The following is a 26,207-nucleotide window of genomic DNA, read 5'->3' on the forward strand; positions in this document are numbered from 1 at the left end:
AAAAATTTTAGAATAATAAACTATAAACATGTGTTTTGCATTGTATGTGTCACAACTAGTTACCAGACAGTGGTATATATATATATATATATATATATATATATATATATATATATATATATATATATATATATATATACATATATATATATATATATATATATATATATATATATATATATATATATATATATATATATATATATATATATAAAATTATACCACCACAATGATTTTAGCTGTTAGCACATACTTTCACATATTAGTTATTATAAATATATACATTATTTAAATTCTTACATTTCAAAGTCTTTGATACACATTTTGTTTGTTATGTTGCATGGTTTACTGTAACTGCAGATACAGGTGCATAGCAAGTAATTGATAAGCGCTGATGTTTATATTTAAAACTCTGTTAAAACAGGTTGATGTCATTATATTTTGTTACATTATTTGATAGTATTAATAGCTAATTTCAAAAAGTTATAGATAAAATATTTGAAATGGATTACATTGTTTAAATATCCAATTTCTGTACCATTTTGAAAAGTAAGTAGTAGTAATTAACTAAAAACATGGCTTTACCCTATTTATGGGGCATTTTAGGTGAAGGATTTTGTTGTGCTGTGAAAACTTTTTAAAACCACAGGATGACAAAGCAGGAATACCCCACAAAGCTTTTGTTTAGATCAGCTTCCTCTTTTTTGAACATCACAGTATTTCTTTTTATTGTTATTTTGCATTGTAATAACCACGTATCAAGAGGTGGTATATAGCGTTATACATTCTACATGCTGTGACATAAACACATTTTAAACATCTCCAATCTGTTATAACATAGGTAGCATATTGTACCATCCAGTCAATTACCAGGCTGATACACGCTTCATTTGGCAACACGTTCAAGCTTTTAAAGGTGGGTTGTGGTGGGGAGTCGAGAGACACATGACTGCATGACTCACGCTCACATTACTTTTGCTCAACAATAAGGAGTGGCTATGGTCTCCCTTGTAGAGCAGTTGTAACTTTGTTGTTCTCACATGCATGCATTGTGGATTTTTATCATTACCATCTGCCAGTGTTTCACTAGGTTTTACTACACTTTGCGACAGACTAGTTTATCAGAAGAATTATCTATGTACTGGACACATTTTTTATGCAATATAGTGATCCGGGTTACACAGATCTGCAGAAAGACAAATACAAGGAACCTACTGTGACTGACAGGAAAATCCTCCTTTTCAAAGCTGTTTATTAGATAATAGTTGATTTGGGTGTGTGGGAGTATGTGTGTCATTCAGCAGCAAAGGTCAGAAACTGACACCCACTAAATAATATATATATTTTAATGAAGACCCCACCATGACTGTGCATAAAAATAAATCAGGTATTTTCATCAACTTTTGGCAGGGAATAAACCAGGAATATACATAAGATTTGTTTAAATAAATATATTTAAGTTGTAATATAGATTACTTTTTCAAATTTCCTCCTATAATAAAATACACTATTTTTTTTTTTTTTGCAAAACCCTAAGTTTCATGAAAACATAGAGGGAATAAACATAATTCTGTCTAATTGGGATATGTAGATATATTTAGCATGTATTATTTCAGTATTCAATGATTAGCCAGTTATTGCTGCTACCTAGTGGATGTAGCTTCCAACATGAACATCTTTATTTCTCATTTTTGTTTTTTTCACCAAATAGTTATTTTTATTATTTTATGTCAGTACTATACTAACCAGTTGTAGTACAAATAAACTTAGTTAGACAACAATTATAACACGACTGACAATGCCAAGCCTGTTTCTTTTTAGCACTGGTGCGTATCTTCTGAGTTCATGAAGTTAAGATACACTATTTCGGTACTATTGTTTATCACTATAAAAAACTATGTTGTAGCATATACAGAAAATAGTTGAACCATTGCCCAAGCAACGAATTATTAATATCAATTCTGTATTTTGTATTTTCTATGTTGATATATTTCCCTCCAGAAAAATCTAGTGTGCTGACTGTCATGGTGTTATGGGGACATCTGGTGTTTACATTTGAAACTGCAAGCAGTACACATTTTATAAACAGGAACACAAAGAAATGAAAGCATAAGAACACATCTAAAACAAATTAACACGCAAAAAGAAAGTATATGGACAAATAAATAAATAAACAGTGTTTAGTCAGAAGAAACACAGACCCTGTTTGATTTACCCAGTAGTTTTACTGCAGTAAACAATAAATATGCATGCATCAAAAATACCTATTACATTCTTGCTTAGCCCATTTAAGAGGTGGCAACAGTAATTCTAAATGAATTTGGTATTGGCAGATTCTGTGAACTCTGAATTAGAACATAAGAACACAAGAAAGTTTACAAATGAGAGGCGGCCATTTGGCCCATCTTGCTCGTTTGGTTGTTAGTAGCATATTGATCAAAGAATCTCATCAAGCAGCTTCTTGAAGGATCCCATGGTGTCAGCTTCAACAACATACTGGGAAGTTGGTTCCAGACTCCCACAATTCTCTGTGTAAAAAAGTGCCTCCTATTTTCTGTTCTGAATGCCTGGTCCTTGTTTCTTTTTTCAGGTAAAAAAAAAGTCCCTTAGGTCAACATTGTGATACCTTTTAGAATTTTGAATGCTTGAATCAGATCGCCATGTAGTCTTCTTTGTTCAAGATTGAATAGATTCAATTATTTTAGCCTGTCTTTATATGACATGCCTTTTAAACCCGGAATAATTCTGGTCACACTCTTTCTAGAGCAGCAATATCCTTTTTGTAGTGAGGTGACCAGAACTGAACACAATATTCTAGATGAGCTCTTACTAATGCATTGTAAAGTTTTAACATTACTACCCTTGATTTAAATTCAACACTTTTCACAATATATCCGAGCAATTTGTTGGCCTTTTTATAGCTTCCCCACATTGTCTAGATAAAGCAATTTCTGAGTAAACATAAACTCCTAGAGTGTGGAGTAGTGGTTAGGGCTCTGGACTCTTGACCGGAGAGTTGTGGGTTCAATCCCCAGTGGGGGACACTGCTGTTGTACCCTTGAGCAAGGTACTTTACCTAGATTGCTCCAGTAAAAACCCAACTGTATAAATGGGTAATTGTATGTAAAAATAATGTGATATCTGTATAATGTGAAATAATGTATAATGTGATATCTTTTAACAATTGTAAGTCGCCCTGGATAAGGGCGTCTGCTAAGAAATAAATAATAATAATAATATTTTTCATAGATTCCTTCTTCAATTTCAGTATCTCCTATATGGTATATATAATGCACATTTTTATTGCCTGCGTGCAGTACCTTACACTTTTCTATATTAAATGTCATTTGCCATGTGTCTGCCCAGTTCTGAATGCTGTCTACATCATTTTGAATGATGTTTGCTGCTGCAACAGTGTTTGCCACTCCTCCTATTTTTGTGACGTCTGCAAATTTAACAAGTTTTCTTAGTATACCAGAATCTAAGTCATTAATGCAGATTAGGAATAGCAGAGAACCTAATACTGATCCCTGTGGTACTCCACTGGTTACCGCGCTCCGTTTTGAGGTTTCTCCTCTAATCAGTACTTTCTGTTTTCTACATGTTAACCACTCCCTAATCCATGTGCATGCATGTCCTTGAATCCCTACTGCGTTCAGTTTGAGAATTAATCTTTTATGCAGGACTTTGACAAAAGCTTTCTGGAAATCTAAATAAACCATGTCATATGCTTTGCAATTATCCGTTGTCGATGTTGCATTCTCAAAAAAATCAAGCAGGTTAGTTAGACTCGATATCCCTTTCCTAAAACCATGCTGATTGTCTCCCAGGATACTGTTACCATATAGGTAATTTTCCATTTTGGATCTTATTATAGTTTCCATAAGTTTACATATAATAGAAGTCAGGCTTATTGGTCTGTAGTTACCTGGTTCGGTTTTGTCTCCCTTTTTGTGGATCGGTATTACCTTTGCAATTCTCCAGTCTGCCGGTACAAGCCCTGTGTCAAGAGACTGTTGCATGATCTTGGTTAGTGGTTTGTAAATAACTTCATTCATTTCTTTAAGTACTATTGGGAGGATATCATCCGGCCCAGAGGATTTGTTTATTTTAATAGCTGCTAGTCCCTTTAACACTTCTGCCTCTGTTATGCTAAAGATATTTAAAACTGGATAGGAACAGGTCGACATGTGGGGCATGTTGTCCATATCCTCCTAAAAAAACTTGTGAAAAGTAATCATTTAATATATTTGCTGTATTTTTCTCTTCATCTATGATTTTGCCATTTGTATCTCTTAGACATTTAACCTCCTCTTTGAATGTTCTTTTGCTGTTATAATATTGGAAAACCTTTTTGGAATTGGTTTTAGCCCCCTTGGCAGTGTTCATTTCTATCTCTCTCTTGGCCTTTCTAACTTCCTTTTTGACTTGCATTTGCAGTTCCAAGTACTCTTTCTGTGTACTTTGTTCTTGGTCTCTCTTAAACGCTCTGTAAAGTACCTTTTTTCTATGAATATTTTTTTTAAAATTGATGTATTAAACCATTTTGGCCAATTGTTCTGTATGAATTTTATAGACTGTGGTCCAGAACATCATGTATCTGCTCTGGATTGAAGCATTCATAGCGTTGGTTATTGCAGCTTAGCCCTTTATCAGTATAGATATAGGGTCCACAGTGGCAAACCACAGTACAACTGAACACCTTTGTCAGTCTTTGCCCCTGAAGAGGCCCTGGGCTAAATTAACATTGAATCAAGCTACATGTACTGGATTGCTCCATTGTTTCAGGAGCACTATGGCACACTTGAAACTGACTGTGAGGAGGGATCATGTACATGTTGTCATTTTATTGGGAGCTAAATGCTCTTTAAAGTCACTAACAGGTTGAACCAGCTTGTTCAAGTAAAACAAAAGCATTTTGTTCCCCTGGCAATATGCATAACATTAGCATAGGATGATTCTTAATTAGTTTTTTTTTTTTTTTTTTTTATGAGAGTAAGCGTTAGGAACTGGGCTGAGACCACCAAACCTTATTCCACTTACTGTATGTTCCCAATCTGATGCGGACTGCAATTGGATGAGGACCGATCAGGGAGAGGCTTAATCCTACTGTTAATCTATTGAGATACCCAGCCTCTCCAAAGTATGTTGTTTCAGTTTAATGATATTTAATTGCAAATTACAAAACAAATTTAAAAGCGAAAAAACACATACCATTCAAACTTTTGCCAGCATATGGAGTTTATAACTGATTTACAGCTTATCTCGGGATTTTAACCTTTCTATCTCAGTCATGCTATTGTCGCTGCTCACTGATTCAGGTCTTTAGCTGTGAAAGGTTTTGAAGAGCTTGACTGCCAGCTTTGCAGGAGGCACAGAGGACAAAGAGAGAATTGGTGGTGAAAAGAGCAAATAAATAGGTGCTTTTAGTTGAAAGGAAAATAACAAAGCCTGACGAGCTGCTGAAAGACATCTGTGTGTTGAAAGAGGAAAATATTGTTTGGTCTTTTCAGCAGTGTGTGATCAAAACAAGAGGTCCAAATGAGTTCATGGTTGCTGGAGCTTCATGGCATCATGCAGAGAGCTGTCTCTGGGAATGTGTTAACGAGGAGAACAGGTTACCAGACTGTAACACTACTTTCAAAGTTCCTCAAGAACAACGCAGACTTCCTGTTTCTAAAGTGGAAAAAAAGATGAAGAAAAAAAGAAGAAGATCTGTCCTCACAGTAGAAGTGCAACTTCTGAACCATGTTCCAGGGGAGAACAATGCTCATTTTGTTCTCCTCTTAGAACTTTGTTCACAGATACCCAGTGCCTGGGAAGTTGAAAAACCAAATTGAAGCGACTGAATTTCTTCTATGAGTCCTTATAGCATACAGTCTTTCAAGGAACGCTAGCTAGGACACTTTGAGATAAAAAATGGCTCAAGACGTTCCACATTGGCAGAAGGTCATTCTAAAGAAGATAGTTAATAGGAGCTAGTACCAACAACCCATTATTTTTTAGGTTGTAGGCTTTCTCAAATCTCCTTTTAACATTCTTGCTTGTTCTGTTCCAGTCATTTTTGACTGGGAATTTTCCTTCATAGTGCTCCTGTAGACCACTTTTGAATTTTTTTAAACATTTTGTAATTTTCTTTTTTATCATAGTTGGTTTCAAATATATTAGCCCCTAATTGGAAGGCTTTATTTTCTTCTACTCAGACTTTGTGAGGCCATTTTTTCTTTTTGCCTGCAGATCAACCAGCTTTGGAAAATGCTTTTAATAGTTTTTACTATTCAGAATCGTTATATACACCCTCTTACTCTTTTTAATGCATATTTGTCATTTGTGTGTTACATCTCAATTAACACATATTTAATCTTAGTGTAAGGACTATACATTTCCAGAATCAATTATTACAGGTAGAAGAATTGGTTATTCTTCTAAATAAATGTTACAGGAATGGTGATGACCCGCAATCTGGTGTGAAGCCTGAGTGTTTATACTGTGGATCACGGACCTGTACAGTCATGCCTACCCTTGCACCTCCACCCATGGAAACACCATACACTAAACAAAATCATTCCATAAATCACTTTCATTTGTTATATGTAAGTCTCAAATATGCAAGGTAAAAAGAAACACATATTATAGCAAGCATGTGTTTTTCTTTTACAAACATGATTTTTGAGCGTATACGAAGGTTAAATAATATCTGTTTGCATGCCTTGCTTGCAGGTAGTCACTTCCTTGGATATTTAACCAAGACAGTGACATTGTCCCCACTTCTTCAACACCTTCTTTTTTGTCATTAACCAACCGGCTGTTTCCCCTATAGACCAACGTGCTTTTAAACCATTTGACCCAGAAGACACTGCTTTGGAGGAAGTGAAACAGTAACAGACTTCCTCAAAGTAAGGACAGCAAACTGAGAATTGTTTTCAATCTAGTGTAGCAACAGATATGTTTTTAAACGATAAATGTTTACTATGGGCTTCTTTCACAATTGCTCATTGTAGGCCTATGTACTATAGAAATGCACAACAGGTTATGGTGTAGTGTTTTGTTAGCCACTATAAGATAATAGTACACAATGGAAATGTTTTGGTTCCTTTCACAACCAAAATGAGTCTAAAGCATCTTCTGCTACATTGTTTGCTCAGATAGTGGAAACTGATGCATAGAGCTTTATTTGTTTAGAAAATCTACCAGTGGCTTGTTGGGCAATTAAGCAGAAACTGGAGTCTGCACCCAGCACACTATTAAACGATGCTTGCACTGCAGAGAGAAAGGAATTAAGGCTTGCCAATTACCTTGCATCTAAGGTTCAAACCACGGTCACTGCCCAGTATCTGTGCTGCACCACAACCTTGTTAAGAGACTGTTTGCGTATTTGGTCTGTTTGTTTTTCAAAGTAATGTTTTTACAGAGCCGAAATCTCCCTTTCTGTTCTACTTTCAATGCTGAATACTGATGAGCCATGACAACTGATATTTCAAGCAAATCCATACAGACTGAAGGAGTAGGCTGAAGTTAACAGTTCTCGCAAAGACTAGCCATATTTGTTGATTATCCTGTGGAAAAGCCTAATCCATTTTTCTACGGATTGATGCTCTGTGTCTTAATTTAGCAGACTTAGACAGACAATAAGCAGGGCCTGGGAGTTTGTCCTAATCTGCCAAGTTGTATTTTTCCCTCTGTATTGTCATTCTCATATGCACCCCCTCCCCCCCTCCCCTCATCCTATTGTCTGAGAAGGGCCATGTAAATCATTCATTAAACTCAGAAAATACCTGTCTGTGATAGCCAATTAGAGCAGAAAGTGGCTTTTCAAATCAGTGTGACATCAGCCTTTGTCATTTATACACAGTTGCAGGTCCAACGTGAGGTTTAAGACACAGAAGGGAGGATATGTAAAGGATTCCCAACATAGGATTACTAATCTGTTTTTCATTTACTGACTTTTTGGGGAGTCCAAAATAATGGCTAGCGGGACTCCTGAAAACATACCTAAAAATGACGCAAACGCACCTCTGCCGCAGTGGATTAACTGTGATGTGGAAATACTGAAACACGTGTATTAGTGTGTACGCTTCTGAATTATATTGAATAACCATTTCATAACTTTGTATCAACATTTATGACTTCAATGTATATATTAATGCTTGCCAGTAACTGATGTTGGGCGGGTGATATTCAATAATAGTAATATGATAAATGCTCTCATTTTTTATTTTTTTATTTTAATTTTTCTATCGCTATGATACTATTAATCAAAAGTGGTCAAACATAGAAGCTGAATTTCTGCACAAGTTTTGAGTCACAATGAATCACAGTGGAATAAGCTGCCACTGCTTCTGTTTTATTGTAATAGTGTTTGTGCACATAAACCTCCAAAGTGGTAATTTTGAAACATCGTTTATATTAAAGCATTAAAGTACCAGAGGGCATGAGTTACCGTGGACATACAGGGTAACCCACGCCCTCAAGTACCTTAATGCTTTTATAAAACGGATTTACTAACGGAAATATAAATAAATACAAGAGCAATAGATAGTTTCTGAAGATTTATTAAGAAATTTGAAGGATAACCTTCCGCAACAGAAAATAGTTCCTATGAACTATTGATACTCAAGTAAGATTTAACCCCTATCAGTTTCACGATTATGTTTAGGACGCTGTACATTAACCCTCACAGAGTTGAAATCTAATATATTTAAATTTGATTCTGTATTTGGCTGTTTTCAGCTCAACAGACAGTGGACTGACGAGAAAGGCGATGTTCCCCTCGCGCGCGGAGCTCCGCATGCAGCTGATGAGGGAGCATCTTGAGAAGCGGGAGTGGAGGGGCAGAGAGCAGCAGGGACAGACCGGCGCACACTACTCCACACCGCAGCTGCCCTACCCGCCACACCCCTTCACCAGCTCCTTCCACGAGGAACCACAGACTGCCAGACACACGCCAAACAATATCCACAGGGTAAAGGAACCATAAACTACCTCCTTTGTATTAACAGTCACAAGTGATAAAGATACAGATTATATTCTACACCACCAAAATAACTTTCAGGGATATTCAACACCACCAAAATAACTTTCAGGGATATTCTACAACACCAAAATAACTTTCAGGGATATTCAACACCAAAATAACTTTCAGGGATATTCAACACCAAAATAACTTTCAGGGATATTCAACACCAAAATAACTTTCAGGGATATTCAACACCAAAATAACTTTCAGGGATATTCTACAACACCAAAATAACTTTCAGGGATATTCTACAACACCAAAATAACTTTCAGGGATATTCTACAACACCAAAATAACTTTCAGGGATATTCTACAACACCAAAATAACTTTCAGGGATATTCTACAACACCAGAATAACTTTCAGGGATGCTTCTGATGTTGGGGGGAAAAAAAGTGTGAAGAAATTTGTTTATCCATTTCACAACAGTCCATAAATAATGCTGATGCCAAATCTATATTCTTGGCTAATGAGACCAAAAACACAAGAACACATATTGGCAGCAGCCAGTTCATTTATTTTACACAGGCTGTGAAACTGTTTGCATTCATAATACAGAATACATTCCACACATTAACAAATGTAATAACCCACGAACAATGGGTGTTAATTTGCGATGAATGACTTTAATGGGAGCAAAACAAACTGTCAACTGGATGCTTTGCAATTTGAATTGTTTGTACCTACACCACACCAGAAGCCAATCTCTAAATATCTACAACTAACTAAGCTTATCCATGAGGGAGGGGTTATATGTATTGCAAGTGTTTCCACATTAGCTCTGTCTAAATTAATTGTTGATAGCTTGGACAGTAATTGTTTTATTGACATTAATTATTGATTGATCAAAGATGTCTTAATACTGACAGCCAGCTTTTATTTTCTATACATTTAAATTATAATATAATTCCTTATTTAAATTGATAGTTATCCATAGTAGAAATGTGTGCTGACTCAATTATAGTGAGCGTTAACAAACTGTAACCCCCCCATCTCAAAGCAACTGAAAAAGCATAATTTCAAGATCTCTTTTCCGCAAGGTAGGGTGAGCCATAGGGCATGCTTTAAATTTTGTTCTGAAAACGCAATAGTCTGGTTTACTAATTGAATAAATAAACCACTTTGCCCACAGCACACTCTAAACAATGCACTTGCGTACCCCTGTTGCTCTGGATTTCTACATGATCAAACAACTTCTTATAGAAAAAGAGATCAAAGTGAGCCTTTACTATTGACAACCAGCAATGGCTAAGATTATCCTTTTTTTCTGTGATCTGGTAATTAGTTCCATCCTTAACCCTGATGTTATTATGGAACACATGGTGATGCATTAAAAGGCTTGGCGGACTGATACCACCCAAAGGTATTTTACAAATACGATTGGTGTCTTTTAAAGAAAAGAGGTCTTGGGCTTCTCTTTTGAACAGACTGGATTTAGGAGATATACATTTCATTTCTTTTAAACTCTACAGCTCTGTTATTTACCCCAATGACCTGTTCTTTCATACAGGAAATATTTTATACCTCGTTTTGGCTTATCACAAAGTAAAAGTGGAGCTTTCTTTGTGATGCATACCGTTTCCGATATGATGTAACCACTTTCATAGGTTTTACTTGGATTAAGAGAGCTGTTCTTTTGAGGAGCAGGTATTTAGAACAGATTTCTTGTTTTTTTCTAGCCTAAAAAAACCCCCATCCAAACTAAGGATTTAAGTGACACATTTTTGGCAATAATGTACTTAATTTTTAACTTATTGACCACCCTTATTGAAAAGCCCTGTTTCATGAGATTACGTTCAGACATTTCTTTTTTTTTTTCTCTGTCAAACACAAAAGAACGAATTGTAATAAGCCTAACAGCTTTAAACTTAAACTGGGATTTGCTTTGAAGTCCTCCAGCCAAATTAGAACGACCACTCGTATTTAGTTTAGGCTAGAGAGTCAAAACCATAACAATAACACAAAATTATTTTTCTTTTTAATTTAGTCGTTGCCAATTATTTTTTTATTATTTTCTCCCAATTTGGAATGGCCAATTATTTTTAGGCTCAGCTCACCGCTACCACCCCTGCGCTGACTCGGGAGGGTGAAGACGAACACACGCTGTCCTCCGAAGCGTGTGCCGTCAGCCGACCGCTTTTTTTCACACTGCGGACTCACCATGCAGCCACCCAAGAGCTACGGCGTCGGAGTTCAACACAGCTCTGGGCAGCTTACAGGCAAGCCCGCAGGCGCCCGGTCAGACTACAGGGGTCGCTGGTGCGCGGTGAATCGAGGACACCCTGGCCGACCTAACCCTCCTTCCCCCCGGGCGGCGCTCCACAAATTGAGTGCCGCCCCCTGGAAACTGCCGTCCTCGGTCGGCAAAGGAATAGCCCGGACTCGAACTCGTGATGTCCAGACTATAGGGCACATCCTGCACTCCACTGGATGCACCATACGGGAGCCCCTGTAACACAAAATTCAGTATGGAGAATTTGTTTTTTTATGCGTGAGCCCCCCTGAAAGGTGTGTGTTCGGAGCATTTTTTATTTTGTGTTTTTTTCAAATAAAATAAAGAAATAGCTGTAACTGCTGCAGATAGTACTGAAAAGACAATTTAACTACAATGTCGTTGTCAGAATTTGTCAAAGCCATGGTTATCGATCTCCCATGGACAGCAGAGCAAAAAAATGAATAGCAGTTCTTCCTTTATTTGATTACTTGTGGTTGCAACACAGTGCATTTAATGACAAATACATGTGAGATTAGGACAGGTGTCAAGTGCACCTGGAAACAGGGACCAATGAAATCTGAGGGGTCTATCACTTATCATCACTTTACTTATCACGAGTGCCAAGAAGCAATAGCATCCGGTTCAAAAAGCAAATATTTCAAGGTGTGTAATGAGGTAGATATAAGCATTGTGGTGTTGTCTAAGCTGCACTTATAAAAAGATGCACAAAACATTAAGTAACTTGTGAGGCATGTTTAACTAAAGGAAAAGTTTCTATAAGTTCATGCTATTTTCAATTTGATCCTCTTTTGTGTTTTCAGATCCAGTCATTGTTTTTTTATGTTTGTGCTTGCTGGCTACCTTTAAGTATCAGTAATAGCAGAAGAAACTAAGTTTAGGTAAACAAAAGTTTCTATGAACCCTCGAATACAGTTTCTCCCTCTCTAAGCCACACAGAACTTATGCTTTCTTGGCAGCTGCATCTATTAGTAGTACAGAAGAGTCTTATTTTGCGTTTGAAATACATGTTCATTCAACAAGGCTAAATGCCAGACTTTATAAGATTCATTTACTGCTTGTAGCAGGTGTCTGCCAAGATTCCTTGCTATTTAAACCTCCCATTCCATACCAACGTTTAATCCTATTACGGCTAATTGAGAGAAGTCTGCAGTCTTTTTCAGTTAGACAAAGTTCAAGCTGTAATAGGATTCAAAAGAAAGGTACGATAAAAGTAATAAACATTGGTGTTTAGCTCTTGCCATTGGTTTAATTCCGTAGCAGTTTTATGTCATATTTTTCATGGATGCTACTTGAAAATAGCAGGAGTGGTGAAATGTGGAGGCTGTAGTTGCATTCAAAATATGCCATTCCAGTGTCTTTATCTAACATTATATTTCAGCTTGACCAATACAAATACAGTTTCAACCATTGTAATTAGGTCACATGTGTAAGGGGCAAGTACATGTTAAAAACATCTCTTTTTATTTTAAATTAGATGACATTTATTTTCAGGACACACTTTTCAAATAAGGCTTTTTTTGCTTCTCCCCTGGAGATTGTTCATATTAGGTTAACTAAATGAACTGACTGACTATTAAAATCTATTTGCTGGTATACCCTTCACGAGCTCATTGAAGGAGGCTATATTTTCATGGAACTGCATTATATTTCTTAGGATATGCTAATCTATGCATGATGTGAATGTAGGTCATGATGAGCTACTATTTCATACATTTTGGAATGCATAGCCATTGCAGAGGATACTGTATGTTTTATTACTGTCTCCTAAAAATTTGACATAAATGAGATTAAATTAAATCTTATAGGGACTTTAAAGAAACTTCCAAACCATCTATTCTCCAGACATAGCTTGCAGTAATGTAACAATACGCAACTATAAATAAAACGGTGTCCAGTAAATCCACCCCTCACCCTTTGGGAACTGCAGCAGCAAAAAAAAAACCCAAAAAAACAAGAACATGATTAATGTTCTGTAACTGAAGTTGTTTTGCTATGTTATTAAATAAGTCAATAGTATTTCTTAGCAGTTAGCTGTGTGAAAGGCATTACTGCATATTCCCCATTTGCACCCCTTCCCACCAAAACAGAGCATCACCTGGGTATATAGCCAGAGCTGCTGCACAGACTACACTGGCGCCACACATCTTTGTTGGTTTATGAATTGGACAGCGGCACAGTTAGTAATTTATATAGTAATGTGTCACTGATGGCTTATGACAATGTAAATATACTGATTTCAATATTGTTATAAATATTATGGCATTTCTGAACTTCAAAATAATAAAAGGGGACATATTTTCCAAACATAATGAAAAAAAAAACTGTCAGCCCCCCAATTTTGAAAACCGCTGGGTTAAGGATCAAGAGACAGTAAAAATAAATAGTAAGGACTGGGAGAGGAGGGATATATTTTGGTATACATTTCCCCTTTCAGCTGAAGTCATCCTTTCTCTTTAATTGAGTGTTCCCGGTTGCAGCGGCATTGTACGCTGTATAATGCTGTATCTTTTGAAAACTGGGGGGCTACAAATGAGAGAGAGAGAGAGAGAGAGAGAGAGAGAGAGAGAGAGAGAGAGAGAGAGAGAGAGAGAGAGAAATGTAAATGCTTTACTGAGACCTAAAAACACTGTGTACTGTTTATTTCAAATTAAAATATGACATTTTCCAGCTAATTACTATCAGTGTGCATTTAGCTTATATGCCTGATAATGGACAGTGACATTGAACTGTCAAGGTTTGTTTGTACCTCAGTGGGTCTTTATAGTTTAATGGTGAATAACAGTAAATAGCACCAAACACAGGCATTGCTGTTATAAAAGGGCTGTTTTGTTACCTAAATCAAGCTTTGTTACAAGACTGACTTGATAATTACACAGGCCCTTTCAAGATGTTATCTAACTATCCCCTGTGACCTTTGAACCAGGGTGAGCTTCATTTCTTTGAAAGCGGATGGAGAGCCAAAGAAGAAGGCTGTTTACATTGGGCCTTTTTAGACCTTCATTAACTGTAACATCCTTAGCTTCATCCTGTGGATTCCTCGTTTTAAACACTGCTACACCTATTACGCATCGGCGGCAACTGTGTACACTGCGTTGTAATAAAGCCGGCCTTTGTAAGGACCTCATGTTTGTGACAGGAGGGTGGAATTTTCTTGTATGGAGACACTATCTCATATTCAAGACAAGACTTTTAGAGGATCTAAAGAATCATCCACAACTTCCCCTACCCTGTGTCAGGACTGTGCTGAAAAATAGAACTTTCCAAAATAATAAAAAAAAAATTGTTTAACATCTAAATTGTCAATGTGACTATGAGTGGATTGTCTAAACCATAATTTAACAGCCACCCACCACAGATGAAGCCCCCCACAAACCAGTCGTAAGGGTAACCATAAACTAAATCAATGTGTCTACAAAAGTGTTTGTATTCTTGAGATTTGCTGTAAAAGACAAGCAGAAAAATGAGAGGCATTACTCTTCATTGTTTGCCAGTGATTCCAGTGACCTACAGTACTGTTTTACTGCACTGACACCTGATTTTGGTACAACAGAGATACGTCATACACTGTGATTCCCAGCTGTGCTGTTATTTGATTTGAGCAGGTCTCAGGAAGCCTCAAAGCATCACACCTCCTGAAGAGTACTTCTGAGCTATCTCAGAAAGAAATTGTAAGATCCAATGGCATAAAAAAATAATGAGAAGCATTGACAAACCCAGATGTATTGGTCGTCTACAAAAAATCTGAACATTTCTACAGATAAACACCGAAAACGAGAATAAATAACAGAGAAAAACACCCATCCAAACTACAAAACATTTTTATTATTTTTTTTTTTTACTCATTTGTCACCAATAGGTGTCTTTTCTCTTTTTAGTAAACATGGTGCTAATGACACTTTGTAGTAAAAACCTTTGTTAATTTCTCTCAAATGCATCCATGGAATCCCATTAATGAGCAGTTAAAGCATTAGGAGCTCACAGTGTTTGTTAATGCAAGTCGTACTAGGAAATGGAAATTCTTTAACTTATCCCTTAACGCCTTGTTTTATTTTAATGTGAATAGGGAATTGTATTTCTGAGAGGATACACTAAAGTGGGAATTAAAGGATTTTTTAAAAAGATTTTAGTTGCCCTGAACTACATCAAATAAGCTAACAGAAAATTTAAGGAGAAATGAATAAGCTAATTAACTGGCTCAGTATAAGGGACCAATAATTCTATTTGGGCGGATCGGAATACTGCTTATTAACATCACAATACTAAATACAATGAGTTGTGAGGTACCTGTTAAGATGATTAAGATGTTTAGATTATTAAAATAAAAAGGTTGTAAAAAATCAAGGTGTGTTGAACAGAAATTGAGATTTTTTCCCTTTTTTTGTAAGCCCTCCTCATAATTGAAAACCTCACACTAAACAAAGACGATGCAAGGTCTTCCAGGGGATATAGATACTCAGTCGTGATGCAAAGAGAACATAAGGCAAAGATTTGAATGAAAAACATTAATTTTTTTACCTGCAAAGCATATTATGTAAAATGACTCTCTTTTGTAATGATCTTCATTTGTTATCTAAAAATGCTTAAGTTATTTGTGTTATACAAATCAGTGGTGTAATTCATTGGATGTTTCTAATCTTATTTGACACAGATTACATAGGCTAATGTCTGCAGGAAATTAATGCAAGTCAAATCAGTAATGTGTAGCTGTTTATGAACAGTACAAACCATTGAAGTAATAATTTAATTACTGAAGTTATATTACATTAGTCATTATCCCACACAGCTTTGTTTAGTAGCATTATTCATTATGGGATCTTGAAATAGCATCCTTGCAACATATACAGTGTACAGCACTGTTCCTGTAAGTCTTACAGTGGGTTACAATGTCCTGGGATGGCTTAAAGAACAAACAAATAAAAAAGAGCTACAACAGCTATGTAATGGACATGCTGAGCAGGTTTCAAGTCAAAGCTGATCCGGCTCCATTGACATTAGTCTCCAGCCGTTTTAAAAAGAGCAAAGATTTAGCAGAGGAGCCGTAAAAAGATGTGATTAAAGTTGGCTCTGATGGCAATAAGATGTTTCTGTTCTTAACCATGTCAGAAACTAAATCAATCCCAAAACTAGCCTGTGGAATCTATTTCCAGACAAGTCCCAGAGCATCTTACTATCATCTCCGAGTCTCAACACCACAATTAGTTGCTCTTTATCCAGCTATTATTGTATTATGAAATCTTATTTAGAATGTTTTTTCCACATGCTAAAATTCATCACTGTCTGTAATCACATGTTGGACAAAATACTGTATGAGTGTGCGTAACAAAAAGCGATATTGTCCACATTAGCAGGTGAGATTTAAACCACTCTCATGAAGTTTATTAAATAAGCAGGCACAAATAGAACCAGGTGTAACCATTCACTGGGTACTGATGAATCATGAAACTTTCTTTACATGATACTGTATATTGTATTGTAATAGAGGTTTGTTTCCTTTGTATTATGATACAAGACCAAAAGCACAACTTAGCTCATTGTAGTTCACCAAATGAATGAAGTATGTTTTATAGTTGGTATGAACAAATAGTCTCTATCTCATGCATCTTTTGTCTTAAGAAAAAAGTCTATACTTAAATGACAATTCAATCTTATTATGAATCATACAAATAGCCTATCAGGATCATCACATGTATCGCGTTACTTAATTAAATGTATTATGCTAATAAATGTTGACACTAGAAATATTTTGATTTATCTTGTCTCTTCCTCAATTTTATTTTCAAAACTGGATACAAACAGGAGCTTGTTAAATTCTGTTTGGGTAATTTGACCACAAAAAGAACCAAAGTTTGTTCCCAATTTTATTTTTTTGGAAAGAAAAAAAAAACTTCAATTTTGTTTTTTTTGTAGTTTTAAGCGTGTGTGCACATGTTTATTTAACAAAACAAACACAGAACAAGGGCCAAAATAAAAGGTTTAAACAAAATAATAATTATGTGTAGGCTGGGCATTAGCCTTCACTACAACATTGCTAAACAGGGCACCCCTCACCTTTCTGGATCTTTTAATACAATTAGCCCAATTAGCATAATTTACTGGGGAATGGCCATACCTGTGCTTGCTGGCAGGGACCGATTTAACCCCATCCCTGCCAACCTTACCCCCCCCCCCCCCCCCCCCCCTCCACCACCACCACTTTCACTCAAATATTGCTAAAGTGTCAACATTTATTAGCATAATAAATGTAATTCTCAGAGCAGCTGTCAGCCTTTTCCAAATAATACCATAGACCTATTTTATTCTAAAGAACAAAAGCATCATAAAACAATCTACATAAACTAGAACAAAGTATTAATGTTATTATCCATGTTAATTAAGTGCACAAACCACAGAAGAGGTTAAGCTCCATTCTACTAATAAAGAACTTGTACAATGTAATTATTATTTTAGCGGCTTCACATGGCCTTTTGAGTTGCAGCAATTGCCATGTGTACTTTAAGATCAAAAATAGACTCCCTTTTTTATTTAGGAAAAGACAATTGCCAGTTAATATCTTCTTTAGCTCCCGGCAACATTTTTAATTAGTGTATTCATTATCGGCACATATTTTAAGCACTTGCTTTGGAGACAGCCTGGGTATTTTGAACAAGTGTGTTAAAAAATGTTTCAAAACATACACACAACCAACTTTTTTTCAGTAATAACTAACTTTAATGATAAACCCCTCTTTTCAGAATTAGTCACAGAATTGCAAGATGCAACCATGAAATGTACTCTATACTATTAAAAGGCTGCATCACATTTGCAACCCACTTTCATTGTACTATGGGCAAGAAAGCAAATCTCACAGATTAAAAAAGGGCTGATAGGATCCCAGATGGCAGGTGCCCTCCTATGTAAGGAGGAAATTACAGTATCAAAATATTGCAGTTGTTGAAAAATAATCTTTTGTGATTGTAATCACCGACCAATGGGATGGATTGACACAACAATAGGAATACAACAGCAACCAAAGTATGTACATTAAATGTAAGATGTTGGGGCCTGGTTATGGTGAAGATGCTGAGGAAGTTCCACATGGTGAGCTAGGGCAGCAATCCAAAACCCTCACTTTGCATCTAAATATGCATGTTTATGTCCTGTGGTGCAAGAAGCATAAAACTTGGATAAAGGATTAGTGGTGATAGGCTTCAGTCTAAGAAAGTCTACATCCCACAGTGCTTGTTTCCTAATGTTAAGGAGGCTGGAGGTTCTGGAATGGTTTGGATTGCATTTTTGCTGGCTTAGTCTGGTTCTTATATTTCCTCTAAAAGTAAAGACAGGACACAACCTGGAAAATGTGTCTGGGATAAGTTCCATCTCAATATGAACTTACCATTAGCAGTGTTCAATAAGAATATATACACCAGTCAAGTTAGTGTCAACTGGTTTAAAAGCCATGAGGCAGACTTTTGTCATATCCCTTGACCTGCCCACCCTCCATATATGAACGCTGAAACTCCAGATTCAAGTGAAACAATCTAGACAGACATCCATAAACCTTGAAACAACCCCAACCCCAACCCTAACCCAGTTTAAATCTTATCCAAACCCTCCAAATTCTGATGGTAGACCCACTGATGCACCTCAGAGCCTGAGTAGCTTCCATGGGTTTTTACTAGTAACAGAATGTTATATCAAAATATCTATGGGTAGGCTGCCATTCTTCCTGTGAAGACATTAGTTAATCTTAGTAAATCCCAGACATATCTTCTTTCTTGTATCCAGAGACATTTTATCCAGCTGTTGATTGGTGGATTACTGCACGAACACAAGAACACTTATTAAGATTCCATTTTGGATTCCCATCCCAACCAAACCAAATTTTGTGACCCGTAGCCAAAGACTTTAGAGCCAAGAATATAGCAGGATTAATAAAAAGAACCGGCTATATCCTGTTTCTTTGCAAAATTGCGATACTTGGTGGTACACATGTTTTATTACATACCAATGGTCCTTCTAAATCCCTTGTCCAGTGTGGTAAGGGTCTGATGAAAACTTCAGAGCAGGAGATAATAAAAAATAATGGGAAGCTGCAAAAAAAAAAAAATGCCAAGAATTGGATTAATTGGTATAATACAAGGTGGCTGGGCACAGCCGGGGGAAAGTGTCAGTGTTGGGAGAATCCCCACCAAGTAAGACAATCTGCGCAAATTAGCTATCTGAACTCTAACCCCACCAGAATAATTAATGAATAACACAAGGGATCAAGACAAAGACACAGAGTGATTTGGTGAGTGCTAGCAAGTAATACATCAAAGAATGCTGGTAATTGGCCCTGTGGCTTTCATTCTTTGCCCTATTTCTTTCAATTCATTGACTCAAAATAATGGGTTTAGGTTCATTATCAACAGGTCTAAGCACTAAAAGTGCAACACTTCAACAAAGCTCCAATTGTGGCCGTGCTGGTGGCTAAGTACAAGTTGTAGACTTGCATACACGTTTACTTAAAAAGGGAAAGTAGCTCAAAGTTTTGTACCGGTATTGTATTGACACGACGGTCAGTAAACTTTAAGGAGCAAGTTTAGAATTTACAAACACCACGCTTCTTCATCCTCACAATGCTGGAATACAACTGGTATGGGCAGGTATGTAGAACTGAACTTGAAATTACTCAAACAGCGAGGGAACATACAGCTTTTAATAGGAAATACCTGACAAGACGTTCAGTGTGTGCTCATTTTAAATGACAAGATGTTCAGTGTGTGCACATTTTATACTTCATAGCTTTAAAAGCTTAAGTATATCAGATTTGCACATTAAAAACGATATTTGTTCCGTCTTGATCTTTTGTTGAAGTAGAATAAAGACTTTGGGACTAATTTTTTTTTGTAGTTATTTATTGATAAAAGTGGCAATGATTAAGGGAATTGAAGTCTAATCTTGTTCATATAGTGAATTACTGTATGATCAGAATAGTTTTTTTTTTTTTTAAATCACAAGATTTAATAATTTTGTATTTGGGAGTTTGATATGCAATCCATGGCTATTAAAACATTACAACTTATATTTTCAGCATCTCTTTTGCTAATCAGGCTAGTATAGATTGAATGTAGTCAAGTTCAGAGTCAACCAAAAGTGATATGATATGTTTTAATTTCTCCTTGTTTTGAAATGATATCTGATTACTGCCCCCATGGATTGTCAAACAGTCTGGTTGTGGTCAGTTTGGATCAGAGATGGTCAAATCTGTAAAGCAGGGCAGATCAATTACTGTTAATAGTTCAAGCTATAAAGGTCAAGCTTAATTGAAGCATTTGAACTTGCACTGGGTCAGTTTCTGTTGATAGATGACGTGCCTGTGTTTGCATCAGCTGTTATTTAACCAACTGTAATCGCAAACTACAATATTTTGAACACTATTTTCTCCCAAAATCAAACATGGGGGTTTCTGATACCTTTATCTTATCATTGATTTAATTTACCAATCATTGGTAGATTATACAATATGTTAGTCAGAAACTTGTTGGATTAAAGTTAACAGTATTAACACAGATAAAGGCATTATCTCAAATGTTTGTCTTCCTGCATTTGTTTAACTGAGTCAACACAGCAAACTCCTTTCCAAAGTGAATACTTTATCACTGGGGGGGGGGGGGGGGGGTAGCAATTTGCCCTGTTCAGGATGTGTGCAGCTGTTAAAAATGCCAAGTCAGACACGACTTTAAATCTATTTAACTTTTCATCTAATTTAAATGGTCTTACTACATTTACAACAGATTGCTGCACTAAGTGACAAAATTAAGCAATAAGAAAATTGGATCATGTATAATTCCATCCGTGCAAAAGTTGCAATTGAATTCAGTCAAAAGCTGCAAATGTGTAAATGCTCTGAAAACAGCTCTGTGTGTACTGTTGCTCCATTGTAGGGCCAATATATAAGGGGTTAAGGCAAATTACAGTCATGAATGGACAAAGGTGGATCATCCTTGACATTTTGGTTAGCAAAAAAAAACAACACACACTATCATTTTATTGAAAAGAGTATTTCATTAAAAAAAAAGTTTACCATCACTGTAAGCAGCATAAACAACATTTTGCTTTGCTAGACTGGCTCCAAACTTCAAATAAACCTGAGTGCTGGTTAGAGGGTTCCCATACCTGAGTATGCCATGTCAAGCAATTCATACCTTTGGTATTAAGTTCTTCTTTTGGTCTAAATCGTTGCCAGCTGTGATGAAAGAAGATTTGTCATCTCACATTAGGTGCACAGGTTTTTCTTAAAAACTCAGATCACTATGATGTTGTAGCTGCTTGAAAAGTCTACAATTCAATATATTTCAAGAACGCACAGTTCTTCACTTTAATAAACACAGTCTGAAATAACTTGAGTAATTTTCATGACACCTCTCCAGTGAAGCCTTACAGTTCGAGGGTTAAATTAATGATATATGTTTCATTGACTTCTGTTAAAGATGCATTTTATGTTTTATTCAAGTGACTGCATCTTGAAACTTGGCAATAAATGAACCACATTTAATATTTTTAGTCATGTGTACTATACCAAAGTCAGAACAAAGAGACCTTTTATAAAACTGGTGTCCACCATTTATCCATGACTAAGGACTATCACGATTGCCCTTAAGAGTCAAATGTTACAGAGCAAGACATTGCTGATGTAACTAATAAAAGCCAGTCAATATTTGACTTAATTTTACAGACGTGTTTCTGCTTTTTCCAAATGTAATGGCATTTTTAAAGGGTGTTTCAAAAGAATTTTAGGAAGTAAATCATGATTACTAAAGGGTTTTAAGTTTAACAGAGAAGCAAAGCAGAATCACATACATTTACCTTTATTGATGTAACTATCACTATTTAATCATATCCTGATGTAACTATCACTATTACCTGCTGTATTATTGAATTGTGGTTTGTCAAACTTGTACTTTACTTGAACAAAAATTATTGTATTTCTTGCTCTTATTGTATTACTTGTATTGTAATGCTTGAAATGTTTTTGCCTACGATTGTAAGTCGCCCTGGATAAGGGCATCTGCTAAGAAATAAATAATAATAATAATATTGCCTATCTGATGTGCTCTGGTCATCTACTGGAAAACATATTTTCGTTGGCCCTTTTGTATATATCTCCCCCGCCCCCCATTTTACCCAGTGACTGTATCTTGTTTGATATCCTGAAGAACCACCTATATGGGATGTTTGACTCCATTGGAACCTGTAAGAATTCTGTACAGGGACAAACCAAAATCTGAAGGCACTGAACCTTAAAAGGGCAACTTTGCTATAGATCAGATTTATTTTACTTTTATTTTCCTGCTAACTCAAATAAAATAAAAAAAAAACAACAACATTTGTTTACATTTTGAAAGAATATTTGGACATGTAAAACACATGTTCGTCTCAGCACATTGTTTGCAGCACTTAAGGTGATTTTTGAGTTGATGCCTGAAGAAAGCTGGACAGTGCCCAGCAATCTTAACTACCTTACACAATTCAGTGAAACTCGAAGGCTTAAATGCTGAATTCTGATGGGCCTGACTGAAGCAAACATGCCCGAGTTGGTCTATCCAAACCTGGTCTGTGTTTGAGAGATTTGCACTGGAGCTTGGTTTTAATGTTTGGCAGCTTTAGGGAGTTCAATATAGGTCATTGAAATCCTTTTAGATTTTTTAAATTGTATAACCTGAAAAACACATTGTTCTTTCATTTGTAAATATATTAAGATGTATACTGTCACTGTTCAAGTAGTTAATAAGTCACACAACATCCACATTCAAGTTGAATGTTGAAAAGACATGTATGACAAACAGTCCTTTGTATATTTACAGACTTACTCCTTCACTTTTGGTTAGCACAACTAAGGTCAAAGCTAATCTAATTTTCTGCTTAGTTCTCATTAAACAGCTATTACATTATTGCATTTTCTAAAATCCAATTATGTTTATTACTAATATTGTATATCTCCACAGAAAACCTTTTTAACAAAGTCTTGTGAATTTAGCAACCCCCCCCCCAATGCACTCTGTGTGGAAAAAAAAGCTAAATATATCCCACAAAGACTCATTAAAGAAAAAAAAAACATTCAAAAAATGCAGTCAAGATGGTTCACTACAGAACACAGTGCAATGATCACAGTTAACAATATAAAGCATAAATGAAAATACTTTACCTTGCTTCGAAATAATTTCAAACTGGTTAATAGACTAGGAAGCACTGGTAAAATCAGCTCAGTTATATATATATATATATATATATATATATATATATATATATATATATATATATAGATCATGTAGTGACATAAAGCAATGTGTGTATATGTACTGAGTGAAATATTTAGATGGATTTTATCTTTTAAATCATTGACAATTTGACTATAATACCATCTGCAGCGAATAGCCGCCTTGGCCTTTAACTTGCAAATATTTCTGTGGAAAATCAGTAGTATTTCCTGCCTAACTCACGTGATAGCTCGGGAAACCCGGAAAAGCATGGAAACGGCACCTTTTTCACCAACTCGCGTTGTCCATCATCTCGAGTTCTGGGAGAATTCAGGCCAATTCGAGCACACTCGAGTCGACTCGTTGGCTGTCCATGGAAACGAGGTATTAGAGGAGAGATCTCAAACCCCAGTGCACTAGAGCGGCCATTTCGAAAAGAGCTTTGAAACAGACTTTCAAGTTGTATGTGTAAAAAGTTGTCAGGATGTTATTTCAACGTTATTTAAACAGTTGTAGCAACAAGTGGGGATGTATAACGCTATATTTTTCAGCCAACCTCATATCACTACTTCAGAAGTATCAGCTTCAAGTGGATTATATCATTAAATAGGGTTATATTTGTTTAATAGTACTTTTAAAGTTAAATACGCATAGTTAATAAAAAGAGTGTTATCATTATCACAGTTACAGAATTGTAAATACTAAGACTTTTTTGTTGTTCTTGAAATGCATCTTTTCAAGAACTGACTGCATACTGTAATTGCCATGAGAGTAAATACATTTGAAAGAAATAATGCATTTTTATTCAGATAACTCAATATTGAATTGTTGGATCATGCTTGCCATTCTAACGGTCGTTCCTTTTTTTAAGAAATGCAACTTGAAAATCTGTATATTAGTAATCCCTGAAGAATTACTACACCCTAAAGAGGAAGGTATTTGTCAAAACGGCATTGCACACGACGCACTGTACTAGACATATTATTAATTTCCCCTTTGCTTTCCATAATTGGCTTTTCAAAGCCAACAAGAAACGTTTACTTTTAAAGTATTGGTTACATCATACAAATGAAGCATTTTCTTTTTTTGTCCTACTGTTACTTATTGGTTACTGTTTCAAAATATATTATTGTGGATAAAAGTGATGCAGTTATGTCATAGTAATTATCTTAAGTATCATTTTTCAGACTGTATTTGTTGATTCCCTTCTCTTTTCACTGTAAGATTTAAAAGGTAAAATAAGCAAATCAACTGGTTTTTATATTCCCTCCTCCAAAATTGAACCTTTTGAATAACATTGAATTTTATTTCATATTTAAACATTTCTGTTGTCTATGGGTTCATATTCTACTGTTATCTTATTTTGGTGGTCAGTTTTTGACAGGCTAATAGTTGTAGCAACCAGCAGGCCAGCTTAATGAGTAAACGTTTCAAACAGGAGCTTTGCTTTCTCAATCTTATTTTTGTTGACGATATCACTTCCTATTTGATTGCATTTGTCCTTTTAGTCAAAAACCCTTTAACGTATACATATCTTCAACAGAACTTCAAAGCTGAAGGTGCTGTTTCTCATTGTTGTACATTGCACGCAACCAAAATCCTCAAATAGAAAGAAACACACAATATATCTGCATTAGCTAAAGTGCAGGAATAGCAAGACATACACTCCTTACAGTGTATAAAATATCAAATCAGCCTCTGGCTGGCAAAAAGCTCTTAAAGTAATTGCAACTGCGATTGCAAAACAGAGAGGATTGTACTTTTACATTTTTACTTTTACATGTCCACTGGCTGTACAGTGAAAATGTAATTTTGCATTTCAGATGCGATTACAAAAACGTAACAGATATTTAGCCCACACCAGGTGATAAAAACGACACTTTCTTAAATACTGGTAGTGGATTATTGGAATTCCATATCATGATACAGTCATTCACAGCCTGAAAAGAACTAGGGTATTACTTTTTTTTAAAAACCTAATTTACACAACGAACTTTGCAATATTTAAAGGTGATAAATTAAAATGTGTTTTTTTTTAATAATAAAAAAACACAAGTGTAAGAATGAAATCAAATGTTTAAACAGTCCAGGTGTTGATGGTGGATTTGCTTTAAACACATTTGTACTTAACTGTATCTAGGTTGAGATCATTATTACCAGTTGCCAAGTTTGTCTCATCGACTGTATTGTTTTTGTAAGTTTTTGTGCTATATACCTATACAGTATCTCACACAGTTTAGATCAATTGAATACACCCCAATATGTCTGCCTTGAGCTAGCTAGGTTGATGGTTATGAAAGCTCCACATAACAAAATGATTTTCAGCATGGGGGATTGCTGGACAGTAGGAAGCTGGCTGGAATCATTGGGAAGTTGGCTGCAGTCATTTAATCATGCCAGTAAATACAAGACTGATGGCTGCAGCCCTGGCAGAAACGGCAGTCATATTAATTTCATAATATCAGCTATCATGGTGAATAAAACCCAAATGAGGCACCAACCACAGAGCAACATTGCTCAAGAATACATAGCTCCTATAACCCACAGGATGCCTCGAGTGGATACTCTGCAAAAGGAAAATGATTAAGGCACTTATTACGAGAGGACAGAACATTGCCTTTGTTACCAGCATAATTTCTGTACATTGCTACTTTAAATACAGATTATATTTAATGATGAGACATCTATCTATCTAGCCTGTACTGTTACTGGTTAAACACTTGAAATAGACCTCTTTT

General features: G+C 35.8%; 1 protein-coding gene across 2 annotated transcripts in view; it reads left to right on the top strand.

Moving 5' to 3' along the window:
* The window catches only part of LOC117415210 (transcription factor EC-like), a 53,564-nt gene that overhangs the window by 1,450 nt on the left and 25,907 nt on the right, over nucleotides 1–26,207 (top strand). For both annotated transcript variants that reach the window (XM_059027430.1, XM_059027431.1), the window contains exon 2: nucleotides 8,731–8,962. In XM_059027430.1, coding sequence (XP_058883413.1) covers nucleotides 8,762–8,962 — 201 coding nt within the window. In that variant the 5' untranslated portion in view covers nucleotides 8,731–8,761. The remainder of the gene's footprint in view (nucleotides 1–8,730; nucleotides 8,963–26,207) is intronic.

This window comes from Acipenser ruthenus, chromosome 7, assembly GCF_902713425.1.
Source record: "Acipenser ruthenus chromosome 7, fAciRut3.2 maternal haplotype, whole genome shotgun sequence".
NCBI classification, from domain to species: Eukaryota; Metazoa; Chordata; class Actinopteri; order Acipenseriformes; family Acipenseridae; genus Acipenser; species Acipenser ruthenus.